The sequence below is a fragment of the Talpa occidentalis genome, unplaced genomic scaffold, assembly GCF_014898055.3.
Source record: "Talpa occidentalis isolate TD23 unplaced genomic scaffold, MPIMG_talOcc4v2.1 talOcc4.3, whole genome shotgun sequence".
Lineage (NCBI taxonomy): Eukaryota > Metazoa > Chordata > Mammalia > Eulipotyphla > Talpidae > Talpa > Talpa occidentalis.
Genome location: NW_023603184.1, coordinates 151,429,476 through 151,452,997, shown reverse-complemented (window position 1 = coordinate 151,452,997; position 23,522 = coordinate 151,429,476). Strand labels below are relative to the sequence as shown.

The 23,522-nt window shown below is 72.5% G+C and overlaps 1 protein-coding gene across 1 annotated transcript in view; it reads left to right on the top strand.

Annotated features, from left to right (window-relative positions):
- Positions 1–434: 434 nt before the first annotated feature.
- KIF1A (kinesin family member 1A) overlaps positions 435–23,522 on the top strand; it is a 42,780-nt gene continuing 19,692 nt past the window's right edge. Inside the window, 27 exon segments of the mRNA XM_037524298.2 lie at positions 435–454; positions 9,834–9,998; positions 10,822–10,898; positions 11,484–11,663; positions 11,755–11,820; positions 12,098–12,276; positions 12,679–12,790; positions 13,609–13,686; positions 13,988–14,053; positions 14,382–14,399; positions 14,647–14,722; positions 15,752–15,830; positions 16,119–16,261; positions 16,417–16,443; positions 17,303–17,436; positions 17,519–17,598; positions 17,833–17,908; positions 19,467–19,546; positions 19,837–19,943; positions 20,534–20,617; positions 21,029–21,209; positions 21,283–21,355; positions 21,483–21,576; positions 22,130–22,278; positions 22,346–22,412; positions 22,415–22,523; positions 23,134–23,271. Coding sequence (XP_037380195.1) covers positions 9,893–9,998; positions 10,822–10,898; positions 11,484–11,663; positions 11,755–11,820; positions 12,098–12,276; positions 12,679–12,790; positions 13,609–13,686; positions 13,988–14,053; positions 14,382–14,399; positions 14,647–14,722; positions 15,752–15,830; positions 16,119–16,261; positions 16,417–16,443; positions 17,303–17,436; positions 17,519–17,598; positions 17,833–17,908; positions 19,467–19,546; positions 19,837–19,943; positions 20,534–20,617; positions 21,029–21,209; positions 21,283–21,355; positions 21,483–21,576; positions 22,130–22,278; positions 22,346–22,412; positions 22,415–22,523; positions 23,134–23,271 — 2,579 coding nt within the window. The 5' untranslated portion in view covers positions 435–454; positions 9,834–9,892.

Genomic DNA, 23,522 nt, shown 5'->3' with positions numbered 1-23,522 from the left:
CAGCGGGGTCCGCGGCCAGGCAGGCCCGCGGGGGGTGCGGGGACCGTCCCCGGGCGCCCCCCCCCCCCCCGGCCGGGCGGCGGCGGGGGGCTTCAGGGCTGCCCTCCAAGGGGTCCGCGGCGGGGGGCCCCCGGGGCGCGCTCGGCGGCCTCTGCCCGGCCAGGGCGGGCGGGGGAGCGCGGCGGGCGCGGGCGCGGGGCTCGAGGTGGGGCGCCGGGTGACGTCACAGCCCCCCCCCCCCCCCCCGCCCCGCGGCGGCCCGACGCCGCCTGCCCGCGACGAACCAGCTGGCGGCTGGGGCTCGGGCGCCGCGCGCAGCCAACCAGCGGGGCGGGGGCGGGGCGGCCGGCCGGGGGCGCAGCCGTCACGCGGGGCGCAGTCACTGCCCCGCAGCCCGCGCCGCGGCCGGGACGCGCCCACGCCGGTGCCGCCGGCCCAGCCCGGGACGCGAGAGGTGAGGCCGCCCGCGCCCGCGCCCCGCGCCCCCGCCCCCGCCTGCGCGCGCCCCGCGCCCCCCGCCCGCGCCCCCCGCCCCGCGCCCCCCGCCGCCCGCGCCCCCCGCGCCCCGGGGCGCCCAGCACCCGCGGGCGCCCGTGTCCTTGTCGCGGCCGGGGCGCCGCGGCCCCTCCTCTCCGCGCCTCCCGCCCCGCCGAGAACAATGGGCAGATTCAGGGCGCCCCCCCCCCCCCCCCGCCCGCCGCGCGGGGCCCTCTCGGGAGGCGCCTCCCCGCGCCCCGCGGCGGCCCCGGCATCTCGGGCGCCCGCGCCCCGACCCCGCCGCCGCGCCCGGCCCGGGTGGGGGGGCGGGAGGGCGCGGGCCGGGGGGCGCCCGGGAGGGGCGGGTGCGGGGCGCGGGCGCGGGCGGGCGGGCGGGCGGGGCTGCGCGGGGCTGGCGGCCCGCGTCGCGCCCTCCCGGCCCCGCGCCCTCCCCGGCGCGCCCCCGGCCCCGCGGCCCGGCCGGCAGGGGCGCCGCGCGGGAACAGGTGCGGCCGGCGGCGCGGGGGGGGGGGGGGCGCGGGGGGGGGGCGCGGGGCGCTCCCGAGACCCTGCCCCAGCCCCTCCCCATGCCCCGGTCCGGGCCGCCGGCGCGCGCGGCGGGGGGGCCGGGGGCCGGGGTGGGGGGGGCCGGGGGGGCCGTGGGCCTGGGGCTGGGGCCCGGGGGGGGGGGGGCCGGGGGGGCCGGGGGCCGGCGCCGGGGCGGGGGAGGGGCGGGAATGCCAAGTCATGGGCCTGCGGGCGCGGGCACGATGCCGCCCGCGCGGACCTGGGGCGCGCCCGCGGTCCCCGGAATCCTGGGACCCCTCGCGAGGCGGGTGCCCACGTGCCCGGGGGCAGCGAAGGGGCCTGCGGCCGGGAGCCCCCCCCCCCCCCCCCGCAGGGTCGGCCCCTCCCACCGCGGCGCCTCCCTGCCCCCCCACCCCCTGCCGCCTGCGGGGCGCTGCGGGGCGTCCTCGCCCCCATCGCGGTCTGACGGGCAGCTGCGGGGTCCGGGTGGGGGTTGGGGCTGCACCTGTGGCGGCCATTTTGCAGGTGTGGTTACCCCAGGCCCCGGCCAGGGCTGAGGGGTGCTGCAGGCAGTGGGGAGCAGGTGGGGCCTGCAGAGCCGGGCTGCAGTGGGCTGCAGGTGCGGTGGGGCCGGGGCCAGGTCTACGCGGGTCGGGGTCAAGTTCCAGGAGCCCCTGGGACGCGCAGGGTGGGGGATGCTCAGTCTGGTGGACGTGAGTCTGGCAGGTTGCTGGGTGCAGGGGGGGCGGTCAGATGCACAAGGTCAGGCCCTGTGGGGTGTGGTCTGCAGGGCTGGAGAGGCTGGACCCGGTGTGCAGACAGGCCCAGGGGAGGGCCTGGCGTGCCAGGGAAGAGCCCTCTGGTGGGTGTCACGGCCCCCACCTGAGGGGCAGCGCCACAGTGGGGAGCCGAAGCCGGGGGTGGGGGCAGGGGGCGGCTGCTAGCCATGTCCAGCGATGTCCCTGCTGCCAGCACAGCTGAGCAGGCGGCCCTGCCCTCTGGGAGCCCAGCAGGGCTGCCCTCCTGCCCTGGGCCGTGCAGCTGGTGGAGGGGGACAGATGGGACAGAGGGGGCGGCTGGTCGTGGGGGGTGGACCCCTGCTCACGGGCCTGTGGCGGGGCCAGCCCTCTGGGTGTTCTGACTGGGCACGTGGCTGGGCTGGTGCCCTTCAGCCTGGGCAGGGGCCTCAGAGCCCGGGGCAGTGCTGGCCAGGCCCGCGGAGCAGGCAGTGACTGGATGAGCTGCCATCTCCCACCTGACCCCACCAGCTCCCAGGGCACAGCACCCTTAGGTGCTTCGGAGCAGGGACAGGCCTGCGACCTCACCTGGGGCCACCTGGGGCCCTCCCCAGCTGCCATGTCAGGGGCGCCTCTGAGAACCCTGCGGGGTTGGACCCCAGGGCCAGGCCGGGGCCACCTGCCTCTGTTCTGTGTCTGGTTTGCAGAGAGGGGCGGTGGGGTGCTCTGACCCCCAGCCCCCGTCTTGGCTGCAGCCCAAGGCACAGGCTGGCCCTGCCCCCTGCGCCCGAGCTCGGGCCTGGAGCGCTCAAGGGGTCCTGGAGCCCTGGAGGGGGCGGGCGTCAGGGCCGCAGTCAGCGGAGGATGTGCCCCTCGCCCGGCTCTGGTCCCGTCTGCTCTGGGGCGCCAGAGCCCCTGCCCCTGGCCGCCCCCGTTGTGACTGACCCTGCCTCTGAGTGGGGCCGTTGCCCCCCGACCCGTCCTCCCTGCTGGGAAATCCCTGGCCCAGCCCAGCAGCCTCCCTGCCACACGCACAGCTCCCCCTTGCACAGTGCATGCTCGGGGTGCACGCACCCTCACGCTCACCAGCACGCTCACAAGCACTCGCGCCCTCGCTGGCTCTGCCCCTCACGCTGCTCCCCTGCAGCCTCCCTGCCCAGCCTCCTGGAGGCTCCCAGCCCCTCACATGCCTGAGCCACCTCCAGGCCGGCGTCAGCTCCTGGGTGTCACCCCCACTGCAGTCGGGTTGGGGAGACAGGGGACGTTTGTACCCATCACATCCACCCCTCCCTGGTGGGGGGGCTCCCTGGCTGCAGATGGACTCTAGGTCCTGGGGTCTTGTCCCAGCGTCCAGCCTCCCGCATCTCTGCAGACGCCCTGGGCACCTCTGTCCAGCCTCCGCCTGTCACCCTGCCCGCCCGCCCCCGCGCCCCCCCCACCGGAGCTACCCCTCAATGGGTTGTCTGTCCCCCGCCGCCCATCCAGGCCTGGGCCCTGGCCCCAGTCCTGTCCGTGACACGCAGCTCCGGTTGGAGGCGGCCCCCGCTGCTGACTCCTTCCCGAGCCCCGCCCTGGCTGCCTCTGGGGAGGCCCAAGCCACCGCAGAGCAGAGGGTGTCGAGTCCCACCCCGCACCTCTTGCCCAGACGGCCCCGCCAGCTGCGCTGGCCTCAGGCTCCTCCCACCTGCCCTTACCAGGGCCGCGGCAGGCGGGAGTGGGCAGGGTCACACCCCAGGCCCCTGGTCCTGGGCCTGCGTCTGTGGGGAGGGCACGGCCGGGCGGGTGTTGTCACTGCTCAGTGTCATGTGGTCCTTGCTCTGCCCTTGTCTCCGGGCCGGGCCGCGGGGCTGCAGCTGCGGGAAAGGTGGTGACGTGAATGGTGGGCCAGAGGCGGGTGGGGAGTGCCAGGGAGGGGTAGGTGGAGAGGGCCGACGGGTGGGGTGAGGAGGACAAGGGAGAGGCGGGGCGCGGAGTGGGGGGCAGGTGGGGCAGGCGGGGGGCCGGGTGGAGCACAGCACCCTCCCATCCTCCAGGGCACCTTAAGGGCATTTGATTTTCCCTCGATCCTTTGTCTGTCCCTCCTTCCGGGTCCAGTGCGGCTCCTGGACCGAGTGCGGCTCCTGGACGCCGTTCTTGGTCTCACTCTTCCAGCCCGCGTCGCCCCCCTTCCCGGGCCCCGCCCCTGCCGGCCGGGCCTCGCATCCTCCATGTTTCCGGTCTCCATCCTGGGGTGACTCCCGTCGGCCCCTGTCCGGGATGCGGGTGCTCCGGGCGGTCCCCGGTGGCCTCCTCCCTGGAGGGCCGGCCCTTTCTCCCGGCCCTCGCCTTCCCGCGGCTGGGCCTGCTGGGCTCGGTGGGGCTCGGCCCCCGCCACCCCGCGCTCTGCCCCCATCCGGGGCGTCTGTGCTCTCGTCTCTTCTCCTGTGAGCGGCTCCTTGTTTGTGTTCTGGTTTCTGGACCGTGTGTGGCCTCATTTCCAGTCCTTTCTTGGGTGTGAGCTCTCAGCACCTGCATTCTCGGTCCCACGCCCCTCCTGCCCCGGCCCACCTGCCCAACCCACCTGCCCAGCCCTCCTACCTGGCCCACCTGCCCGGCCCACCTTCCTGGCCCCACCTGCCCCGGCCTCACCTGCCCAACCCACCTGCCCCGTCCCCAGCTTCCCTGGCCCCACTTGCCCAACCCACCTGCCCGGCCCCACCTGCCCGGCCCTACCTGCCTGGCCCACCTGCCTGGCCCACCTGCCCAACCCACCTGCCCAACCCACCTGCCCCGGCCCCACCTGTCTGGCCCACCTGCCCAGCCCACCTGCCCAACCCACCTGCCCAACCCACCTGCCCGGCCCACCTGCCCGGCCCCACCTGCCCAACTCACCTGCCCAACCCACCTGCCCCGGCCCCACCTGCCCGGCCCACCTGCCCGGCCCCACCTGCCCAACTCACCTGCCCAACCCACCTGCCCCGGCCCCACCTGCCCGGCCCATCTGCCCCGCCCATCGCCCACTGCAGACCATCCTGCTCTAGCCTGGGACGCACCCTCTCCCAGAGATGCTGAGTCACTGGGGGGCTGTTTATTGGTTTGCCTGTGTAGTTTCTGCTCTGTTGGCCCCCCATGCCGTGACCGGACAACCTCTCCAGCCCTCACAGCCAGGGACGCCCATCGGGTAGCAGAGCTTTCGACTGCTGAATCGCCCGCAAGTGGAATTCCACTGGGGTGTCCATCAGGTGACCAGCTTTAGGGAAGGGTGTGAGCTGGTAGCCAAGATGCCCCCAACACCAGAATGGGGGGCACTGGCACCCACCCTGAAGACTTGCTCCCACTGGATGCTTTCTTCCGTCTCAGGGGAGCAAGCCTTAGCTATGTGCTCCACTTGGGGCGCCTGCTCATGGGGGTTCCACAGCCGGAGCTGCACCCTAGCCTCCATCTCCAGCCCGGCTCACCGCTCCTGTCCCCCTGGGTGCACAGAGGCCCCGGGGCTGTTGCTGCCGTGCTTGCCCGGGGCCCTGAGGCTCGCTGGAGGCCTGAGCTTGTGGGTGGCCTCACCGTCCTGATCTCACGTGGTCTCGAGAGCGGTCACTATGGCCCTCGTCCTCCCGAGGGGCCCCTCATCCTCTGGGTGCCAAGGAGGTCTTGGCGCCCACACTCACGCTCATGCCAAGAAAATTCTGTTTTGATTTCCCACAAACACTTTGCCCAGGTGAGTAGAAGCCGCCACTTCTGGCCGGTGACAATGCCAGGGCCACTCTGGGGAGGCCACTGGACTGCACCCTCCCACTCCAGCACCCGCTCCCGCCTGCTGTGGTTGCATCCCTCCAGCTCCAGGCCCCCCCCCCCCCCCGTGGCCACGTTCTTCCCACTCCCACCAGCAGGGCCTCTGAGCCGACACCGTCTGCTCCCGTGGGCTGGGACCCATGTCCACGGGTTTGCCCGGCCTCGCTAGCCGCGGTCCTCTCAGTGGCTGCTAAAGCCGCCCCGTGGGTGCCGGCGGAAGGGGCCAGGGCTGCCCAGTCCCCTCCGTCAGAGCGGTCCCTAACCTGGGCACCACACCTGTCCCAGTGCCACACCTTGGTGATGGGGTATCCCCCATGGCCAGTTCCTTGTGAGCCAGGGATGCTGGTGACTCTGTTTCTCAGACGCCCCTCGTGGGGTCTGAGACCGGACTTGAATTAGCCTCAGTGGGTGCAGGGCCTTCGCCGTCCTCGGCTGTGGTGGAGTGGTCGGGCCCTGCCAGTGGCCTGGCGACTGCTGTCCCGGCAGGCGGGGTCCAGGCTGCACAGGCTGTGGGCCCAGGTTCTGGCGCTTTCTGCACTTCTCCCCTGGGACTGGGGTTTCTCCTCCTGCCTCCCCGGCGCCTCCTGCTCAGCTGTGCTGTGTCTGGAGGGCAGCTAGGGCCCAGGAGGGCAAGCTGACCCTGCGGGATCTGACGCTGAGTTTCCTGTGGTTGTCTGGGCACCTGGGGCGACCAGCCGCCGCTGACCTTCGGCCCTTGGGGTCTCCCTGAGTGGCCTGGCCAGCTGCGGGCCCTGCGCTCCGGGGGCCTCATTTCGGGGTGGGCAGGGCTCCACCCCCTGTGCCTAGGCCTGTTTTGGGGGCTCTGCTTACCGTGCGGCTGGCTCCTTCCTGATTCTGACCCTCGACCCCTCAACCCCCAGACTCTGACCCAGCCCAAGACCTGCAGGTGCCTCGTGGGGCGCGGGTTCCCCGCTGGGCCTGATCCTGCCTGCCCAGGGCCGTGGCCACTCTGCAGGGGGCCAGCGCCCACCCCAGTCCACCAGCAGGCCCGAGGCCCCTCCCGCGGAGTTGGCGTGTCCTGCGAGGGGCGTGTCCCGTGGCAGCTCCTCCATTCGTGAGAGTGTGGGTGTCTCCGTTGTGGTTATTTGGGGTTATTTTCTTTTTTGTAAAAAAATTTATTTATTTATTTATTTACACAAGCACTGGGTACAGTCAGGAGCGCGGGAGGGTGAGAGAATCCACCAGAGCCAGAGCGGGGAGCAGAGCAGGCAGAAGGACCGAAGGACACTGCTGAGGGGAGCAGCGGGCGGCAGGAGAGGTCTGCGCGCCATGTGGGACCCCCGCCGGCGGTCAGGGAGCAGCCGGGGATCGAACCGGCGCTGCAGAGGCTGCGGGCAGCTTCGCACCCACTGCACCACCGGGGAGGCCCTATTTGGGGTTATTTTGAGCACGGTGTTGAAGCTCTTTCTCATACTTGGATCTCATAGACTGCCCAGCACGGGGCCCTGGACACAGCGGCTTTGAAATCCAGCAGCGGCCACCCTGCACATATGGGCAGTGGCCGTGGGCGTCCCCGTGTGTGGAGACCTCCGTCTGCACCCCTGCCCCCATCTGAGCCCCCCACGCCCCGGTCTGTCTGCATCCCCCACCCCCCTCCCCTGTGGGGACCACGGGCCCTCCTGCGTGGTCCGCGAGGCCCAGGCATGCCCGGAGGTCCCCGGCCGCTTGCCCGGCTGCCCCTCACCTGTGTCCGGGGTCCGGGGCATCGCCGGACGTGGTCTGCAGGCCGTGGATTCTGGGCTCAGTCCCCTCAGTCTGCTGCCAGCGCGTCTTCCAAGCTTTGAGAGCCAAACCGCTCTGGACGTGGTCACCGCGCCCGTGACCGCCCGTCTGTGCACTCCCAGCCGTGGTGCAGCCCACCGCGCCGCCCGTGTCCCTCCCAGAGCCCTCCGGCCCCTCGCTGCCCCTCGCTGCCTCCTGGCGCCGTTGCGTCGCTCCCTGGGCTGGTCCCTCTGGGAGTCCGGCCTGGCGGGAGCGTTGGCTCCAAGGGGGCTGTGTTGGCCGGAGAACCAGCTTGCGCCGTGCGGGCCTGGCCGAGCGGGTCCTGCAAATCAGCCCAGGTCTGCAGGCGGCTCCGAGGACTGCGCCCATATGGGCCCAGCCCCTCCCGTGCAGCACTTCAGGCCCATTTCACGGGCAGAGCTTTGGGAGACCCAAGGGCATGGTCATGCTGTCCCCCCGATTTATGCAACTGAGGCCATGCCTTCTACTGTTGACTCAGCAGAACCCCAGTTCTCCGCATTTCGGGGGCCAGAAGGGCCTCAGCTCCTGAGCTGGTGGCCGTTTGGATTCATTCAGATCCCAGGCGGTTTCCAGCCGGAGGGTGTCCAGGCCGAGGGTGTCCAGGCCTGCTGTGCTTCCCCTGGGCCGGCCTGCCGGGCATAGTCCCAGGGAACGGCCACCCGGGGGGTCACCCGTACTGGTGGCCGCCAGCCCCAAGAGGTCTGGTCTGCCTTCCCAGAGCCTTCTGTGATCACTGCAGACGCTGCTTTAGGGTGAACGCGAGCAGTGAGGAGACTCAAATCTAGAGAACATATGTGGAAAACCAGCGGTTTCGCGCTGTGTCCCAGCCCCTCAGAGTCTTCTAGCTGCCCGTGTGGCCAGTGACGGCCGTCTCTGCTGACCAGTCACCTGAGGGGGGGAGGCCATGGGCGTCTGGGTCAGCCGGGGTCAGGCTCTCGGAGTCAGAGACCTGCATTTCTCCTGCCCCTGAAGGCAGCGGCGGCGGGCGGAGGAGCAAAGCAGTGGGCGGGCCCAGAGGCAGACGCTCCCCCCGTCCCCTCGGCCCCCGCTCTGCCTAGGCCTAGCGGCTGCCTGACTTGACCCGCTGACCCCTCGGCCACGGCCAGCCCTCCGGTCCTGGGGGCCCCGTGCGCCACTTGGCCAGCGCGGCCGGGAAGCCTGACTCCAGAGGCGAGTGGCTGTTGGGGCCAGGAGCAGCGTCCATCCGTCTCGTGTCCGCCACGGCCTCGCGGCCCCACTGGCTCCGGCACGTGCCCGGCTGGCGGCTGAGGGGCCCTGAAGCCGGAGGCTCGAGCCCCGCAGCTGACAGGGCAGCCAGCGCCCGGGACACCTGCCCTGGCCGTTGCCTCCCCCTTCCTGGCTTTCTGCTGGGTCAGCTTTAAAGTCTCCACGTTTCCCTTCTTGCGGGTAGCGGGTCAGTTGCACCTTCTCGCCGGCACTCAGCAGGGCCGGCCCTGCGAGCTGCGTCCGGGGCCGCTGGGAGGGGGTGTGGGCCGAGTCCTGCCCCCTCAGAGCGTGTGCGTGTGGCGTGTGCATGTGCCCATGTGCCCCCTTGCGCCCACTGTCCCCTCCTGTCCTCTGTCTCTTTGGCACCTGAAGACCAGGGCCGGGGCAGCCGCTGCCTGTGGCGCTGTGGGGGCTTCACTCGCCCCCGGCAGGTGGGGTCCCTGGTTCGGCAGAGACTGCTGCCCCCTGGGGCTCGCCCGGTGCCTCGGCCCCTCCGGCCTGCTCGGCTGGGCTCCGACGTCCAGGCATCAGGCTGTGAGGCCCCCAGGTCCGAGAATGGCCCGGCCTTAGGGGACCCGGGACCCCGAATCTCTGGGCCGGCTTCCCCATGGCCCGGCAATGGCTTGGCCTGGGGGCACTGCAGGTCCCGGCCATCACAGCGGCCACGCGGCCCCACCTGGGGCACCCAGGACCAGGTGCCTTGGCCGAGAGCCCGTGGGGGCTCTTTGCTCTCTTCAGACCTGAGGCCTGTCCATTTCCTCCCGTGTGCTGGGAGTGTCACTGCCCCCCCCCGCCCCCCAGGGCTCTGTGTTGCCCACTCCCTGCCCAGAGCTGCTAAGGCCCCTGAGTGTCCTGTGACACCTCCTGGGCCGGGCACCTGAGGTCTCCTCTGCCATGTGTCAGGCCTGGACTCCGGCCATGGACAGTTTGGGAGTAACTAGGGTCGCTGTAGGGGGCCCCTCTTTGTTCCTATTTTTCAAAATTCTCATTTGCCAAATTCCACTGGAAGCCCCACGTGTGGGAATCGTGTGGACGACGCAAGCAGCTGCCCACCCCGGCCCTCACAGGCTTCTCCCTGGGGCCATGTCCAGGGCCGCCTGGGGTGGGGCCCCTCTCCGAGAGGGCGCCCCGGGGTCCCGGCCGGGGGTCTTGCGGGCACACAGCTCAGGCCTCGCCGGCCGCTGAGCTCCCCGCTCTGGCTTCCCATGACGCCGGGCGCGGGCTTCACGGCAGCGGCGCCCTCCCCAGGCTGGGGCGGGTGTCCGGCGGGGTCAGCGGGGGCGCCGTCCTGCCTCTCTCGGTGCCTCCTGACTCACGACCCTCTCTCCCAAGGTGCCTCCCCGCTGCCCGGGGCTCCCGCCGCTGAAGGGGTGACCGAGAAGACCGCGGAGATGGCCGGGGCCTCGGTGAAGGTGGCGGTGCGCGTCCGCCCCTTCAACTCCCGGGAGATGAGCCGAGACTCCAAGTGCATCATCCAGATGTCGGGGAGCACCACCAGTGAGTGGACCCGCCCCCCCGCCCCCCCCTGCGGCCCCTCCACGCCTCAGTCTGGGGGCTCCAAACGGCGGATACGTCAGCGCTCACGGGGCTGTGGGGCAGAGTCCCAGGTCAGGGGCGGACAGGGCCAGCGCCCGCCCGCCGCCCCTCCCGCCCCTGGGGGCTGCTGCCCTGGCCCATTCTGGGGCCCGGGGACCCAAGAACACAGCAGGAGCGCCCCCTTGCCCCGCTGCGGTGGGCTGGGGCCGCCCAGGGCCTGGGCAAAGGCCAGGTGGGGGGGGTGCCTGGAGCCCGGGGCGGAGGTTGAACTTGGCCACCGCGCTTGTTTCTGAGGCCGCCACCGCGTGGGCCTGCGTCCGTGTCCTGGGAGAGCGGGGCCCGGGGGGGCCAGGCCTTGCTCTGGGAGGAGGCACGGGGGTGACCCCGGGCCCGCGAACAGGACTGACGGGCAGTCCCGCCGCCTCCTGCTGCCTCCCATCCCAAGGGCCCCGTCACCTCCCTGGGCTGCCGGACCTGGGGTCTGGGCCTCGAGTCTAGCCGGGCAGCCCTGGGGAGCAGGCTGGACGCCGGTGGCTGCCCATGAGGCGGCTCCAGAGAGCGGGCGTCTCGGCTCCTGGGGCGACGCCTGAGGTCCCAGCATGGCGACCCCCCCCGGGGCTGTCTGCCTGGCACCCCCCTGGAGGGCTGTGTGCGGGGCCAGCAGCCGCAGACCCCACCACACGCCAGGCCCCGGGGCCTGGGTCCTGCACCGCTGCTGGGGGCTGGCTGTCCCACGGGCCCCCGGCTCAGCGCCAACCACCGCCCCGCCCCGCCCTGCCCGCAGCCATCGTGAACCCCAAGCAGCCCAAGGAGACGCCCAAGAGCTTCAGCTTCGACTACTCCTACTGGTCGCACACGTCGGTGAGCCGCGCCGCCGCTGCCCGGAGTGTGGTCGGGGGCCTCTGCCCGTGGGGCGGGTTCCGGGGCCCCAGTGTGTGCAGACACCCCGAACCCAGAAGGGCCAGAGCCGGGTGCCCTGCGGCCCCTGCTGCGCCCCTGGGAGACCCCGCTGTCCTCCCTCCCGCCTCCACCGCCCAGTCCACCCCCTGCCCACCCCCAGCTCCTGACCTTCCAGAGAGTGCCCAGTCCGGACCCCCAGTGCCGGCCCCTGCCTGAGCTGCCTTGGGGGCCTGTCCCAGGTAGGCCGGGGTTGCTGCTCTTCGGGGTGGTGCCAGCCCCTCCCCTCCACTTTGCCACAAGCCCTGGTCAGCAGCGCCCAGCGCTGTGCTGGGCCTCCCTGGGCTCGGGCCCGCCCTCCGCAGCCCTGCCCGGCTTCTCTGGCTCTGAGCCCTGCGGCTGCTCCCTCTGCGGGGACGCCCTTCCCCTGCTCGCCAGCAGCCTCGCCGCCACCCCTGCCCATCGCCCGCGGCCCCCTGGCCGCGCAGTCCACTGGGGAGGCGGGGCGGGAGGGGCCTCCGCCACACCCGCAGCGCCCGCTCCCCGCAGCCCGAGGACGCCGGCTACGCGTCGCAGAAGCAGGTGTACCGCGACATCGGCGAGGAGATGCTTCAGCACGCCTTCGAGGGCTACAACGTGTGCATCTTCGCCTACGGGCAGACGGGCGCGGGCAAGTCCTACACCATGATGGGCAAGCAGGAGAAGGAGCAGCAGGGCATCATCCCGCAGGCACGCGGGGCACGGCGGGGCCGGGGGGTGGGGCGGGGACTGCGGGGCGCGGCGGGGCGGGGCGGGGCCTCACTCTGCCCGCCGCCCGCAGCTCTGCGAGGACCTGTTCTCCCGCATCAACGACACCACCAACGCCAACATGTCCTACTCGGTGGAGGTAGGCCCGCGAGGCCGTCCCTGCCCTGGTCGGCGCCCTTGGCTCCGGCTCCCGCCCGCCCCCCCAGCGTGACCCCAGGGCAGGCCCGGGATGACCAGGGGAGGGGAGGCCGGGAGGCCGGGCCGCTGAGTCCCGACCGGAACACTCTCGGGGCCCCACCTGGAGGCAGCCCTGCACCCCCACCTGGGGGCCCCGGTCACAGCCCCAGCCCCTGCCTGGGGGGGCCCTGCTGCAGGTCCCCGGCCCCACCGCGGCCTCTCATGCGCGTCCACCGCAGGTCAGCTACATGGAGATCTACTGCGAGCGTGTCCGGGACCTCCTGAACCCCAAGAACAAGGGCAACCTGCGCGTGCGGGAGCACCCACTGCTGGGCCCCTACGTGGAGGACTTGTCCAAGCTGGCCGTCACCTCCTACAACGACATCCAGGACCTCATGGACTCGGGGAACAAGGCCAGGTGGGTGTGGCCCGCGCCTGTCTCCCCAGGACGCCCGTCTCCCTGGTCGGTGGCGGCCCGGGCACCCCTTGTATGGGCTCTCGCCTCCCAGGGCTGCTCCTTCTGGGTGGCTAGCTCCGCCTGCCCCCAACCGCGGGGCCCGCAGCCCAGGGGGCCTCTGGCAGTTGCGGCCCGGGGGACCCTGCTGGGCTTTCTGCAGAGGCGGGGGCGGCCCCTGGGGCTCTGAGGCCCACGGGCAGAAACTGCTTTGGGATCACGGCCCTGGGGCGTGTGTAGCTGCGCCTGCTCCCCAGCTACGCGTGATTGGGGGCAGCTGGAGTCTCGGGCCCCCCGCTCTGTGGGTCCCCAGCCCCCAGTGCCTAGACCTCCCACCAGGTGACCGCCTGTGGCTTCCGTCCCCAGGACTGTGGCCGCCACCAACATGAACGAGACCAGCAGCCGCTCCCACGCCGTCTTCAACATCATCTTCACCCAGAAGCGGCATGACGCCGAGACCGACATCACCAGCGAGAAGGCGCGTGTGTGCGGGCGGGCGGGGGGCCGGCGGCTGTCCGGGCCTGGAGGCCGCCTCGTGTCTGTGTGGGCCGGGGTGTGGGTGGGCCTGGGGCAGAGCACCGTGGCCCAGGGTCCCCTCGTTCGCTGTCTGCTGAAGGGTGGTGGAGACTGGGGTACCCGGGGACATTTGGTGGCCCTCCCAGGGCAACAGTGGGGTGGGGTGTCTTTTGAGAGGTGACTCTGGCCTTGGTGTTGGCTGGCAGCAGAGCAGAGGGGGCCCGGGCCCTGGGCTGGAGCGGAGCCTCTGGGTGGGTGCCGGCATCTGCGAGCACGAAGGAGAGGTTGTGCTGGCAGGCAGTGCCCAGCCTGCCCCAGCCTGGTGCCTTCCCCACAACTGGGCACGCTCAGGGGCCCTGCAGGTGTGTCTCCTGGGGCTTCCGCCCAGGCCCACGGTCTGGGCTCCCCAAAGGCGCAGGGCGGCACCGGCTTCTCCTGCCCATCCCGTCTCGACCTTGGCCTGGGTCTCTCTGACCGTGCCCTGCCTCTGCCCTGCTGTCCAGGTTCCCTCTACACCTGCTGGCACCAGTGACACCATGGCCAAGGTGCCTGGGAAGGGGCAGCTGGAACTGGCAGCCAGAATCTGGGCTGGTTCCTGGGCGTCTGCCAGCGCCCCCTGCCTGCCACACCGGGCCTGGGGCTATGGCTGGGGTGTCCTGGCCTGGCGTGTGGGAGGGCACTGCTGTCAGGTCAGGGGAGCTGGGGCAGGCTGAGGGTGGCTCCTTGGTGCCTCTTGCCAAGCCCCCAGCCCTCACCTGCCTGTGCCTCGCCCGCCCTCAGGTGAGCAAAATCAGCCTGGTGGACCTGGCCGGGAGCGAGCGAGCCGACTCCACGGGCGCCAAGGGCACGCGCCTCAAGGTAGGCTCCACTCGGCAAGGCCCCGGCCCAGCTGCTGGGGGGCTGGGCCCCAGGGTATGCCTGGCAGGAGGCTGGGGGCTGCCAGAGACCAAGCCTGGACTCCCGTGCGTTAGCAGGCATGGAGGCCCCAGCCAGCTCCTCGCCTGTCTGCGTGTCCCCGAGACAGACACGGCCTGGGGCACCCCGGGCGGGGCGGGTGGCACGGGGGCACCTCAGGCAGGGGCGGGTGGCGCGGGGGAACCACAGGCTGGGGGCTCGGGCCCAGGGGCATGCTCAGGAGGCCCGGGCCTCTCGCCCACAGGAGGGGGCCAACATCAACAAGTCCTTGACCACGCTGGGGAAGGTCATCTCCGCGCTGGCTGAGATGGTGAGCTGGCGGGGCCTCTGCCTGGGCCCTCTCTGGGGCGGGGAGAGGCCACAGGCCAGAGATGGAGGAAGGATCTCCTGCTGCCTTGGGGTCCTCCCTGTAGGATGGGGGGGCCTGGCCCCGGCAAGGGGCTGGCCAGTGTGTGGTGTGGGTAGAGCTGGCCTGGCCTTAGCGGTGGCCGGGCTTGGTGGGCGGGTCTGCGGTGGGGGCGGTGGGCAGGGGGGCGGCGTGGCCTCCCACGAGAGGCTCCTGTGGAGGCCGCAGGGACCGGCGCGCCCCCCGCCCCGCCTCCCCCAGATCCTCAGGCCCTTTCTCTTTTCCTTCCCAGGACTCGGGGCCCAACAAGGTGAGCCGCCCGCCTCGCTCTGGGGCCGGGGGGCAGCGCCGGGAGCGGGTGGAAACATGAAGTGGAAAAGCCCAAATCGCTCTAAACCGGGATGGGTCCTCTCAGGGGCGGGACGCGGCAGGGGCGGCCCTGGCTGGGCGCGGGCACTAGGCGCAGGGGACACCGCGGGAGGGGGTGGCCCCCCGCGGGCCTCTGCCTGCCCCGCCCCTCCCGCCAGGGCTCAGGGGGCTCTCCACGTCCCCTGCAGAACAAGAAGAAGAAGAAGACAGACTTCATCCCCTACCGAGACTCCGTGCTGACCTGGCTCCTGCGGGAAAACCTGGGTGAGGACTGGCAGGCCACCTGGGCGCCCGCCCGCCCTCCGGGCCCTGACCAGCAGGCTAGGAGGCAGGCCTGGGGCCCATCTGGGGGCCGGGCCCGTGACTGGCAGAGGCAGCAGGTCAGCGAAGCAAGTCTGTCGGCATGCCTGGTCCAGGCCTGGCCCCCAGGCCAAGCTGCTTCTCCTTCCTGGGCCTCAGCCTCCTCCCGCGTGATGCCAGTAGCCACACGTGCCCACTGGGCTTCGGGGCCGCCGTGGGACTCCCTTCCCGTGTCTGAGTCCTCAGGAGGGGCGGGGAGCTGGGGCTGACTGGCCCGCACTGTGGCTCCCTGCCCATCGCAGCTGGAGGCTGACTCCAGAGGGGGTCCTGGGCAGAGCCACGGACACATGGCCGGGCCTGCCCCTCTCCTGCGGGCGTGGCTGAGGTGTGCAGAGCCCGGCGGGGCCACCCCATGCCCCAGGGCCAGCCTGGCTGACTCCCAGCTTGGGCCAGCGCGATGCTGCAGCGTGCATCCGGGGAAGGGGCCGCTCCCGGGCAGGGAGGGCCCCCACCACCTTCCTGGGCCCCGGCCTGGCCTCTCACTAGTGCTTCGCAGTTCAGGTGGGGTCGCCAGAGCACAGGTCCCCCAGGCCAAGCACGCGAGGCCGCTGTCCAGCCCCCAGCCCGTGGCAGCAGTCACCCGATAGGGCCCCGGGCTTGTGTCTGGACACAAGGCTGCCTGCCGTGGCCTCCACGTGGCCTGGGCCAGGGCCTGAGCACTGCCGGTGAGGCCAGCATGGAGGAAACTGTCCTGGTCTTGCAGCCAAGGCCATAAGCTCCCCGGATTCTCCTCTTTTGGGGGAGCTGGTGTGAAAAGACAGAGTATGGGAGAAAAACACCAACAGGCCTGGGGTGACGGAGGCCAGCCCTGCCGTCTGTGTTCACCTAGCAGGCCCATGACTCAGTTGACCCCACGGGGCGAGCACCCGGTCTGAAGGGGGGGTGGTGGTCAGGGCTGTGGGAGCGGGCGGGTGTGACCACATCTCCCCATAGGCGGGAACTCGAGGACGGCGATGGTGGCGGCCCTGAGCCCCGCGGACATCAACTACGACGAGACACTGAGCACCCTGAGGTGTGTCCTGCCCGCTGCCCGCACTGGGGCCCCGGGTCGCCTGGGACCCCAGGCCCGCCCCCCACCACCCCCGGGTGCACCCGGGGGCTCAGGCAGGCCGGTGCCCCGAGGCAGGAGAGCTGGCCCCGAGGCCCCGGTCATCGTGGGTTTCCTGGCCTGTGGTGCTGCCCGCCTCGGGCCGCCCCCGGCCTCGGTTTCCCCGCGAGGGTGAGCCGCTGCCGTGGCCCCGGCGAGGGTGTCCCAGGCTCTGCCTAAGCCCGGCCCGCTGAGGCGCTGCTGCCCCACCAGGTACGCCGACCGGGCCAAGCAGATCCGCTGCAACGCCGTGGTCAACGAGGACCCCAACAACAAGCTGATCCGGGAGCTGAAGGACGAGGTGACCCGGCTGCGGGACCTGCTCTATGCCCAGGGTCTGGGCGACATCACCGACAGTGAGTGTCCGGCCCCGTGCCCCTGCCCAGCCCCGGTGGTCAGGGCCGCCTCCCGCCCGCGGTCAGGGCCCTACTGTGCTGTGCCCACCCGCGGCGGCAAACCTGTTCTTCTGTTTCCGTCTCTCCCACGCCTCCCGCGCCTCCCACGCCCGCAGCCAGCACTGTGCCCGGAGGACCCACATGTGTGTACCCCGCTGCCCCCCGCCCCACCCTGCCTGGCCGCCTGCTGCCTGCCTGCAGCGGGGCTGGGGCGGGCCTGGCGCCCAGCGCCCCCGGGTCGCAGGGAAACCGAGGCTGCGGGCCCAGGGCCGCGCTGATCTAGCCGGCTGACCGCCCGAGCCGGGGATGGGAAGGTCTCTGTCCCCGTTCCTGGCTTGGCTGCCCCCACACCCCGAGACCCCCCGGAAATGCTGGGGTCTCCCAGCGCCCAGCCGGGTCTCCACTGGCCTTGGGCCTGGCTCCATGGGGAGGGTCGCCCCTGTGGGCTGAGGGCACCTCGGTCTCCCCAGCGCCCCCCGCTGCTGCTCTGCTGTGTGCCTGCTGGCTAGGAGGGGTGGGGGCCATGCCCGGGAAGTGCCAGCCAGCTCTGGGGGCTCTTGGTGCACCCCATGCTATGGTGCCCCAGGTTTGCACAGCCTCCTGCGGGGAGGAGGGGCATCCTCGGAACCCACAGAGCACCCCCCTCCGGCTCTCTGGGCCGAATGCCCTGCTGGGCCAGGTGCGCCAGGTGCTGTGGGTTTGGGGACAGGTGCCCCTGGGGGGGGTGCCGGGCCCAGGCAGGGTCTGCTGCAGGGGGCCTGGCGGTGCCTGTGGCTCAGGCCCGAGACAGCAGGAGGCTGGGGGCGGGAGGGGCCTGCATGTGCTTGTCCTGCCAGGCTGCACCGCGGCGCTCATCCCGGCTCCGCTTGGCCGTCCCTGGACCCCCTAGCTTCCCCCCTCCTTGCGCTCTCCTCTCCCGCTCCTCAAACCGTCCACTCCTTCCCTCCTGGCCAGGGCCCGTCTGGCCGGCCAGCCTGACCCCAGCCCATCGTCTCTCTGCAGTGACCAACGCGCTGGTGGGCATGAGCCCCTCGTCCTCGCTGTCAGCCCTGTCCAGCCGCGCCGCCTCAGTGTCCAGCCTGCACGAGCGTCTCCTTTTCGCCCCGGGCAGCGAGGAGGCCATCGAGCGGCTGAAGGTGGGCGGAGGACGGGTTGGGGTGGTCAGCGCGGTGGGGACTCCGGCCTGGCCCGGCCCTCACAGCCCGCGCCCGCTCCCAGGAGACGGAGAAGATCATCGCAGAGCTCAACGAGACGTGGGAGGAGAAGCTGCGGCGCACGGAGGCCATCCGGATGGAGAGGTGGGCCTGCCGCCCGCCCGGCCCCGGCTGCCACCAGGGGCCGTCCATGCCGAGCCTGACACGCGGCCGCCCCCAGGCCCACGCGTGTCCCCACCCCGGCCCCGCCTCTGCCCGCACGTCCCAATCCTGGTCCCGTGTCCCGGCAGCAGGACGCCTGCCTCCCTGAGCAGAGGCTCTGGGCGGCGTGGGGGGCAGCCTGGGGCCCCGGGCCCACGCGCGTGCTCCCACCCCCAGGGAGGCCCTGCTGGCGGAGATGGGCGTGGCCATGCGGGAGGACGGCGGCACGCTGGGCGTGTTCTCGCCCAAGAAGGTAGGCCCTGCCCCGCCCCGGGCTGTGGGGGGCGTCTGGACCAGGCGGTTCGGAGGCAACGCGGCGCCTGGCCCCCCAGGTCTGGGCTGGGGAGACTGGGAGACCCCGAACGCCAGGCTGGGTCTCCGTCACCACAGATTCACCCCGGCCTCAGAGATGCCCTGGGCGCCAGGTGGGACACTGAGGCCAGGCCAGCCCTCCCAGAGAGGCCTCTGCTCCCACCCAGGCCTGGCCTGGCCACCTGACCAGCCGCCCAGATGGGGCTCACATTCAGGGAGAATTCTCGGGGTGATGCTAGTAGCCAAACCCTCCCCACCTCAAAGGGCGTCAGACGCCTAGAGTCCTCGACACTTGAGCTTCAAGTCAGGTGGCCTCCCTGGAGGCGATGGCGGCCTGCCCTGCTCCCAGCCCGCCCCCAGCCCCGCAGCCTGGCCTTGTCTGGAGCAGAGGGCATCTCCATTTGCCAACCCCGGAGGAGCACGTAGGGGGCCTGTTGTGCCAGTCAGGACCCCAAGGGAGGGGCTGGCGCTGGTGTCCCTTTGGCAGGTGGCTGTCCAGGGATGGGCTGGGCTGCTCGGCAGAGCCCCAGGTTCTCCAGGTGGGGCAGCACTTGCTGCGGCCCAAGGCAGGAAGGGGGTGCCTGGGAGGCCCCCGGGGCCACGAGGTCTAGACCTGCTGCCTTCACACGCCCCCCCAGAGACTCCTGTCATGGGAACGGGCAGGCCTGCCCTCCCAGAGGGGGTGGTCCACCCCGCACCCCGCTAGCTGTGGGCATGGCTCCCCTTGGGCACTTGGTGCCCCGAGGTGGCTGCTTCACTGGCGGCAGGGGGGGTTGCTGGGGACCCCAGGCCCAGGCACTGCCCAGGCTGGACGAAAAGCCCTGGGAACCCCAGGGACCGCCTCAGAGAACTTGGGGTTCCTGGGGCCCTGAGAAGCACTCAGGCGGGCTGGGATCTGCCCTGTGGCAGGGCCCTGGCCTGCATGTCGGGAGCCCCCAGACCCCAGGGAGCAGGAGAACATGAAGATGGGGCACAGGCAGCCCAGGGGCCACCGGGAGAAGGGCTCCCCGACCTCAGGCCTTGCTTGAGAGACCAAGGCCAGAAGGATGTGGGCATCTCCCAGGGGAGCCAGCGGGTCCCCGCAAGCTCTCCACACCCCCAGGGCCCAGCCCTCCCTGTGACGGCAGGCCTGCTGGAGAGCCCGCTCCTGGCCGCCCTGGTCACACGGGGCCCTGGGGCCAAGAGCCGGCCTCCGCGCACGTCCAGACCCACCACAGCTCCCAGTCCCGGGGCCACGTCGGAGCCCAGGCCCAGAGCCGCGACGCCCGGCCCCTGCGTGCTGCGCCCTGGCCCTGCTGGCACCCAGCGGTCCCTGCCCAGCGTCCTCATCCCCCCTGGGTGCCCAGAGGGCGTGGCAATGGGAGAGGGGGCACAGGGGCCCTTCGAGCCTCTCCTTCGCGTCTCCAGTGTCTCCCTAGCCCCGGGTCTGGCCCTGGGGAGAGGTCAGAAGGCCAGTGGGGCTCCTGCTCCCCGGAGAGGTGACCCTCTTGTCTCCCCAGACGCCGCACCTGGTCAACCTCAACGAGGACCCACTGATGTCCGAGTGCCTGCTCTACTACATCAAGGACGGGGTCACCAGGTAGGGGTGGGGTCCGGGGAGGGGCAGGGGCACGGCGGCGCCCAAGGAGGGACGGGAGGGCCAGGGAGAGGGGCCCAGGGGGTCAGGCCAGGAAGGGGCCCGTGGGGGGCTGGCCCAGGGAGGGGGCCCAGGGAGGGCCGAGTCCGGCCTGCCGGGAGGTCCCGGCCCCCACGCTTGTCCTGGAGCAGTGCTGGGCCGTGGGCTCTCCGGCCAGCCTGCCCGGGTGTCCCTGGAGCAGGGCCGCGGGGCCGCAGGGGTGGGCGTTGGGTCACCGATGGCGCCGCCCCCAGGGTGGGCCGGGAGGACGGCGAGCGGCGGCAGGACATCGTGCTGAGCGGGCACTTCATCAAGGAGGAGCACTGCATCTTCCGGAGCGACTCCCGAGGGGGCGGCGAAGGTACTCGCCCCAGGGTGCAGCGCTGGCCAGAGGCCAGCCTGGGCTCCCGGGCACCCCTCCCTGCTCCCCAGGCTGGCCGAGCCCCCAGAGGGCAGTGCCCGCCCGGCAGGCAGGTGGGACCAGCCTGAGGCCGGAGAACTATCTTTAGCTGACCCTCTCCTGGAGGCTGTGGAGCCGCCATCTGTCCACTCCTGCCTGTGCCCTGGCCCCGTTATCCATCTCGCCGTGACCGTGTCGGCTGCCATCCCACGCCCGGCCCAGGCTCAGAGTGCTCCTGGCCATGTCCCACCATGGGGAGGCCTGCGTGGCCAGACCGCCTGGGAGGGTGGACAGAGTGGCATGGGGCCTGGCCAGGGCTAGGGCATGCTGGACAGTGGTGCCCACAGGAGCCAGGGGGTCAGGCCCCGCGCAGCTTCTCTGGCTCCGTGTCTCATGGCCTATGCCTGCTGGGTGCCCCCACTTCCCTGAGGCCCCAGGATCGCCAGCAGTCAGGGAGCAGCGGTCAGGGAGTCCTGGTGGGGCCCACCCGGGGGGCCGGGCCTGCAGGCGGCAGCCCCTCACAGTCCCCTCTACCCTTCGCTGCCCGGCAGCCGTGGTGACGCTGGAGCCCTGCGAAGGGGCGGACACCTACGTCAACGGCAAGAAGGTCACGGAGCCCAGCGTCCTGCGGTCAGGTGCGTGGCGGGTCAGGCCCCGGGCCACTGACCAGCCCCACGCCCCCCACTGGACACCAGGTGGGGCTCTGGGCAGGACCAGCCCGCAGTGTGGCTCCGTGGGGCTGCCTGCTCTGAGGCTGGCAGACCCCGCCTGGGAGATGCCCCGCCGCACAATTGGGGCTCTGCTGCCAGTCGCGTCTACTCGTGGGCCGCCACCCTGGCGCCTGCCTGTCACCTGTCCGTGCACCTGTGAGATTTACCCCAGGGGCTGGCTCCTGCCATCGCGGGCCGCGGGAGGGGTGCAGCTGGAGCAGAGGGCCGCTGGGGACGTCCGGGGCCCCACTTGCAGGACAGGCCTGGCCCCCGCCTTCCTCCCTCGTGCCTGAGCACCCCCAGCCCGCGCCCCCCAAGCCCGGCCTCTGCCCCCAGGAAACCGCATCATCATGGGAAAGAGCCACGTGTTCCGGTTCACGCACCCAGAGCAGGCGCGGCAGGAGCGCGAGCGCACACCCTGCGCCGAGACGCCCGCCGAGCCGGTGGACTGGGCCTTCGCGCAGCGCGAGCTGCTGGAGAAGCAGGGCATCGACATGAAGCAGGAGATGGAGCAGAGGTGCGCCCCGCCCCCGCGCCCCGCCGGCCCGCGCCCCCGCCGCGAGCCCCCCACTCACGCCCCCGGCCCCCAGGCTGCAGGAGCTGGAGGACCAGTACCGCCGGGAGCGGGAGGAGGCCACCTACCTGCTGGAGCAGCAGCGGCTGGTGAGGCGCCCGGGCCCCCCCCCGGCCCCGCCCCTGGGCCCCGCAGTCTCAGGCGGCTCTGCCCCGCGGGGTGGGGGCGGCGGGGGCGCGGGGCGGCCTCCCAGGAGCCCGGCCGCTCCCGCCCCAGGACTACGAGAGCAAGCTGGAGGCCCTGCAGAGGCAGATGGACGCCAGGTACTACCCCGGGGCGGCGGAGGAGGAGGAGGAGCCCGAGGACGAAGGTGAGCGCGCCTGGCGCGTGGCGGGGCCGGCCCCGGCCCGGGGAGCAGGACGGGCTGTGGGTGGGCACCGCGCACACGCGTGCACCGGCACACGCAGGCACACGCACACTGGGCCACCGTGTGCGGGGACACCCCGCGCGCCCCCGGCCCACATGTGCACGCGCCTGTGCACACCCACGTTCGTGCGCGGCCCCCGCGGGGACGGAGGCGGCCGGCGGCCGTGCAGGCGCCTGTGTCGCTCAGCTGGTCCCGAGGGGGTCGCGGCTTCTCCCCTCAGGAGCCTCTGCCTGAGCACTGGGGGCCCCTCTGCGGCTGCGGTCAGGGCGGGCGGGGGGACAGCGGCGCAGACTCGTCCAGTGAGGCCTCTCAGCTGGCCAGCGCCTTCGTGCCGAGCGACCTGGTCTCGCCTGGACGCACCTGCCGAGACGCCCTTCCCCTCCCGGGGCGCTGGCAGGCCAGGGGGGCGCAGGGGCGGGCACAGCGCCAGCCCCGGCCGCGCGCCCTCGCTGGGGTCCTGGCCGCCGGGAAACGCGCTCGGGCGCTGTGCCCACAGTGCAGTGGACGGAGCGCGAGGGCGAGCTGGCGCTGTGGGCCTTCCGCAAGTGGAAGTGGTACCAGTTCACGTCGCTGCGGGACCTGCTGTGGGGCAACGCCGTGTCGCTCAAGGAGGCCAACGCCATCAGCGTGGAGCTCAAGAAGAAGGTGCGGGGGCCGCCGCGGGGCAGGGCCCAGGGCCCCCGGCGCCTCTGACGCTCGCTGCCGCCCCCAGGTGCAGTTCCAGTTCGTCCTCCTCACGGACACACTCTACTCCCCGCTGCCCCCCGACCTGCTGCCCCCGAGGCGGCCAAGGAGCGGGAGACGCGCCCCTTCCCCCGCACCATCGTGGCCGTGGAGGTGCAGGACCAGAAGAACGGGGCCACCCACTACTGGACGCTGGAGAAGCTCAGGTGGGGGGCGTGTCGCCGGCCCTTCTCAGCCTGTGTCGGGCACACAGAGCGGAGCCTGGCGGGCGCCTCCTTGAGGGGCCGGCGCCCTTCTGTGGGCTGCGGTGGCGGGGGCTGGAGGGTGGGGGGCTGGGGGACGGGGCTGCGGGGAGGGGCGGGGCTGCCAGATGGAGCTGCGGGCAGGAGCAGGTGGTTCCGTCGCGCCTGGGCCCGGGGACGTGGCTGCCGACCCCCCACTACTCTTGGGGTCCGGGAGCCACAGTTCCTTCCTGGCCTCCGTGTTCTCTCCCCACCACTGACGTGTCCGGGCGCTGAGAGCCCACGCTGGCCCCAGGCACTCCCCGCCTCCCCCTCCCCTGCGCCCCCTGCTCCCCTCCCCTCCTGTTCCAGTTCACCCTCCTCCCCTGCTCCTCTCCTGCTTCCCCCAGTCCCCGCCCCCACGCCGCCTCCCTCCCTGCCTCCGCCGTCAGCTGCTGGGCCGAGCTCACCTGCCCGCCCTCTGCTGACCATTTGCAACGTCCCATGAGGCGCCCGGGCCTCGGCGGGCCTGCGCAGGGTGCGCGGGGTCCTGCTGGCCCAGGACAGGCCGCCTGCCCACACCGCTCGCCCCCAGGCAGCGCCTCGACCTGATGCGGGAGATGTACGACCGGGCAGCCGAGGTGCCCTCCAGCGTCGCCGAGGACTGTGACAACGTGGTGACCGGCGGGGACCCCTTCTATGACCGCTTCCCCTGGTTCCGGCTGGTGGGCAGGTGGGCGCCCCCTGCAGGGCCAGAGGGCGGGAGGGGCCCTCCGGGGGTCCTGCGGGCCTGGCCGCACCTCTGACGCCAGGCTGCCCAGCGCACACGGCCGGGGCGGGCCGGCGGCCCCTGGTGGCCCCGGTGCGCGTGGGAGGCAGGGCCCGCCGGCCCGGGGCCTCGGCGTGGGGAGCCCGGGCCGCCCTGGCCGCTCTGCCCAGGCCGCCTCCCGCCGCGGCAGCCATGCTAATCTCTGTCTGTCTTGT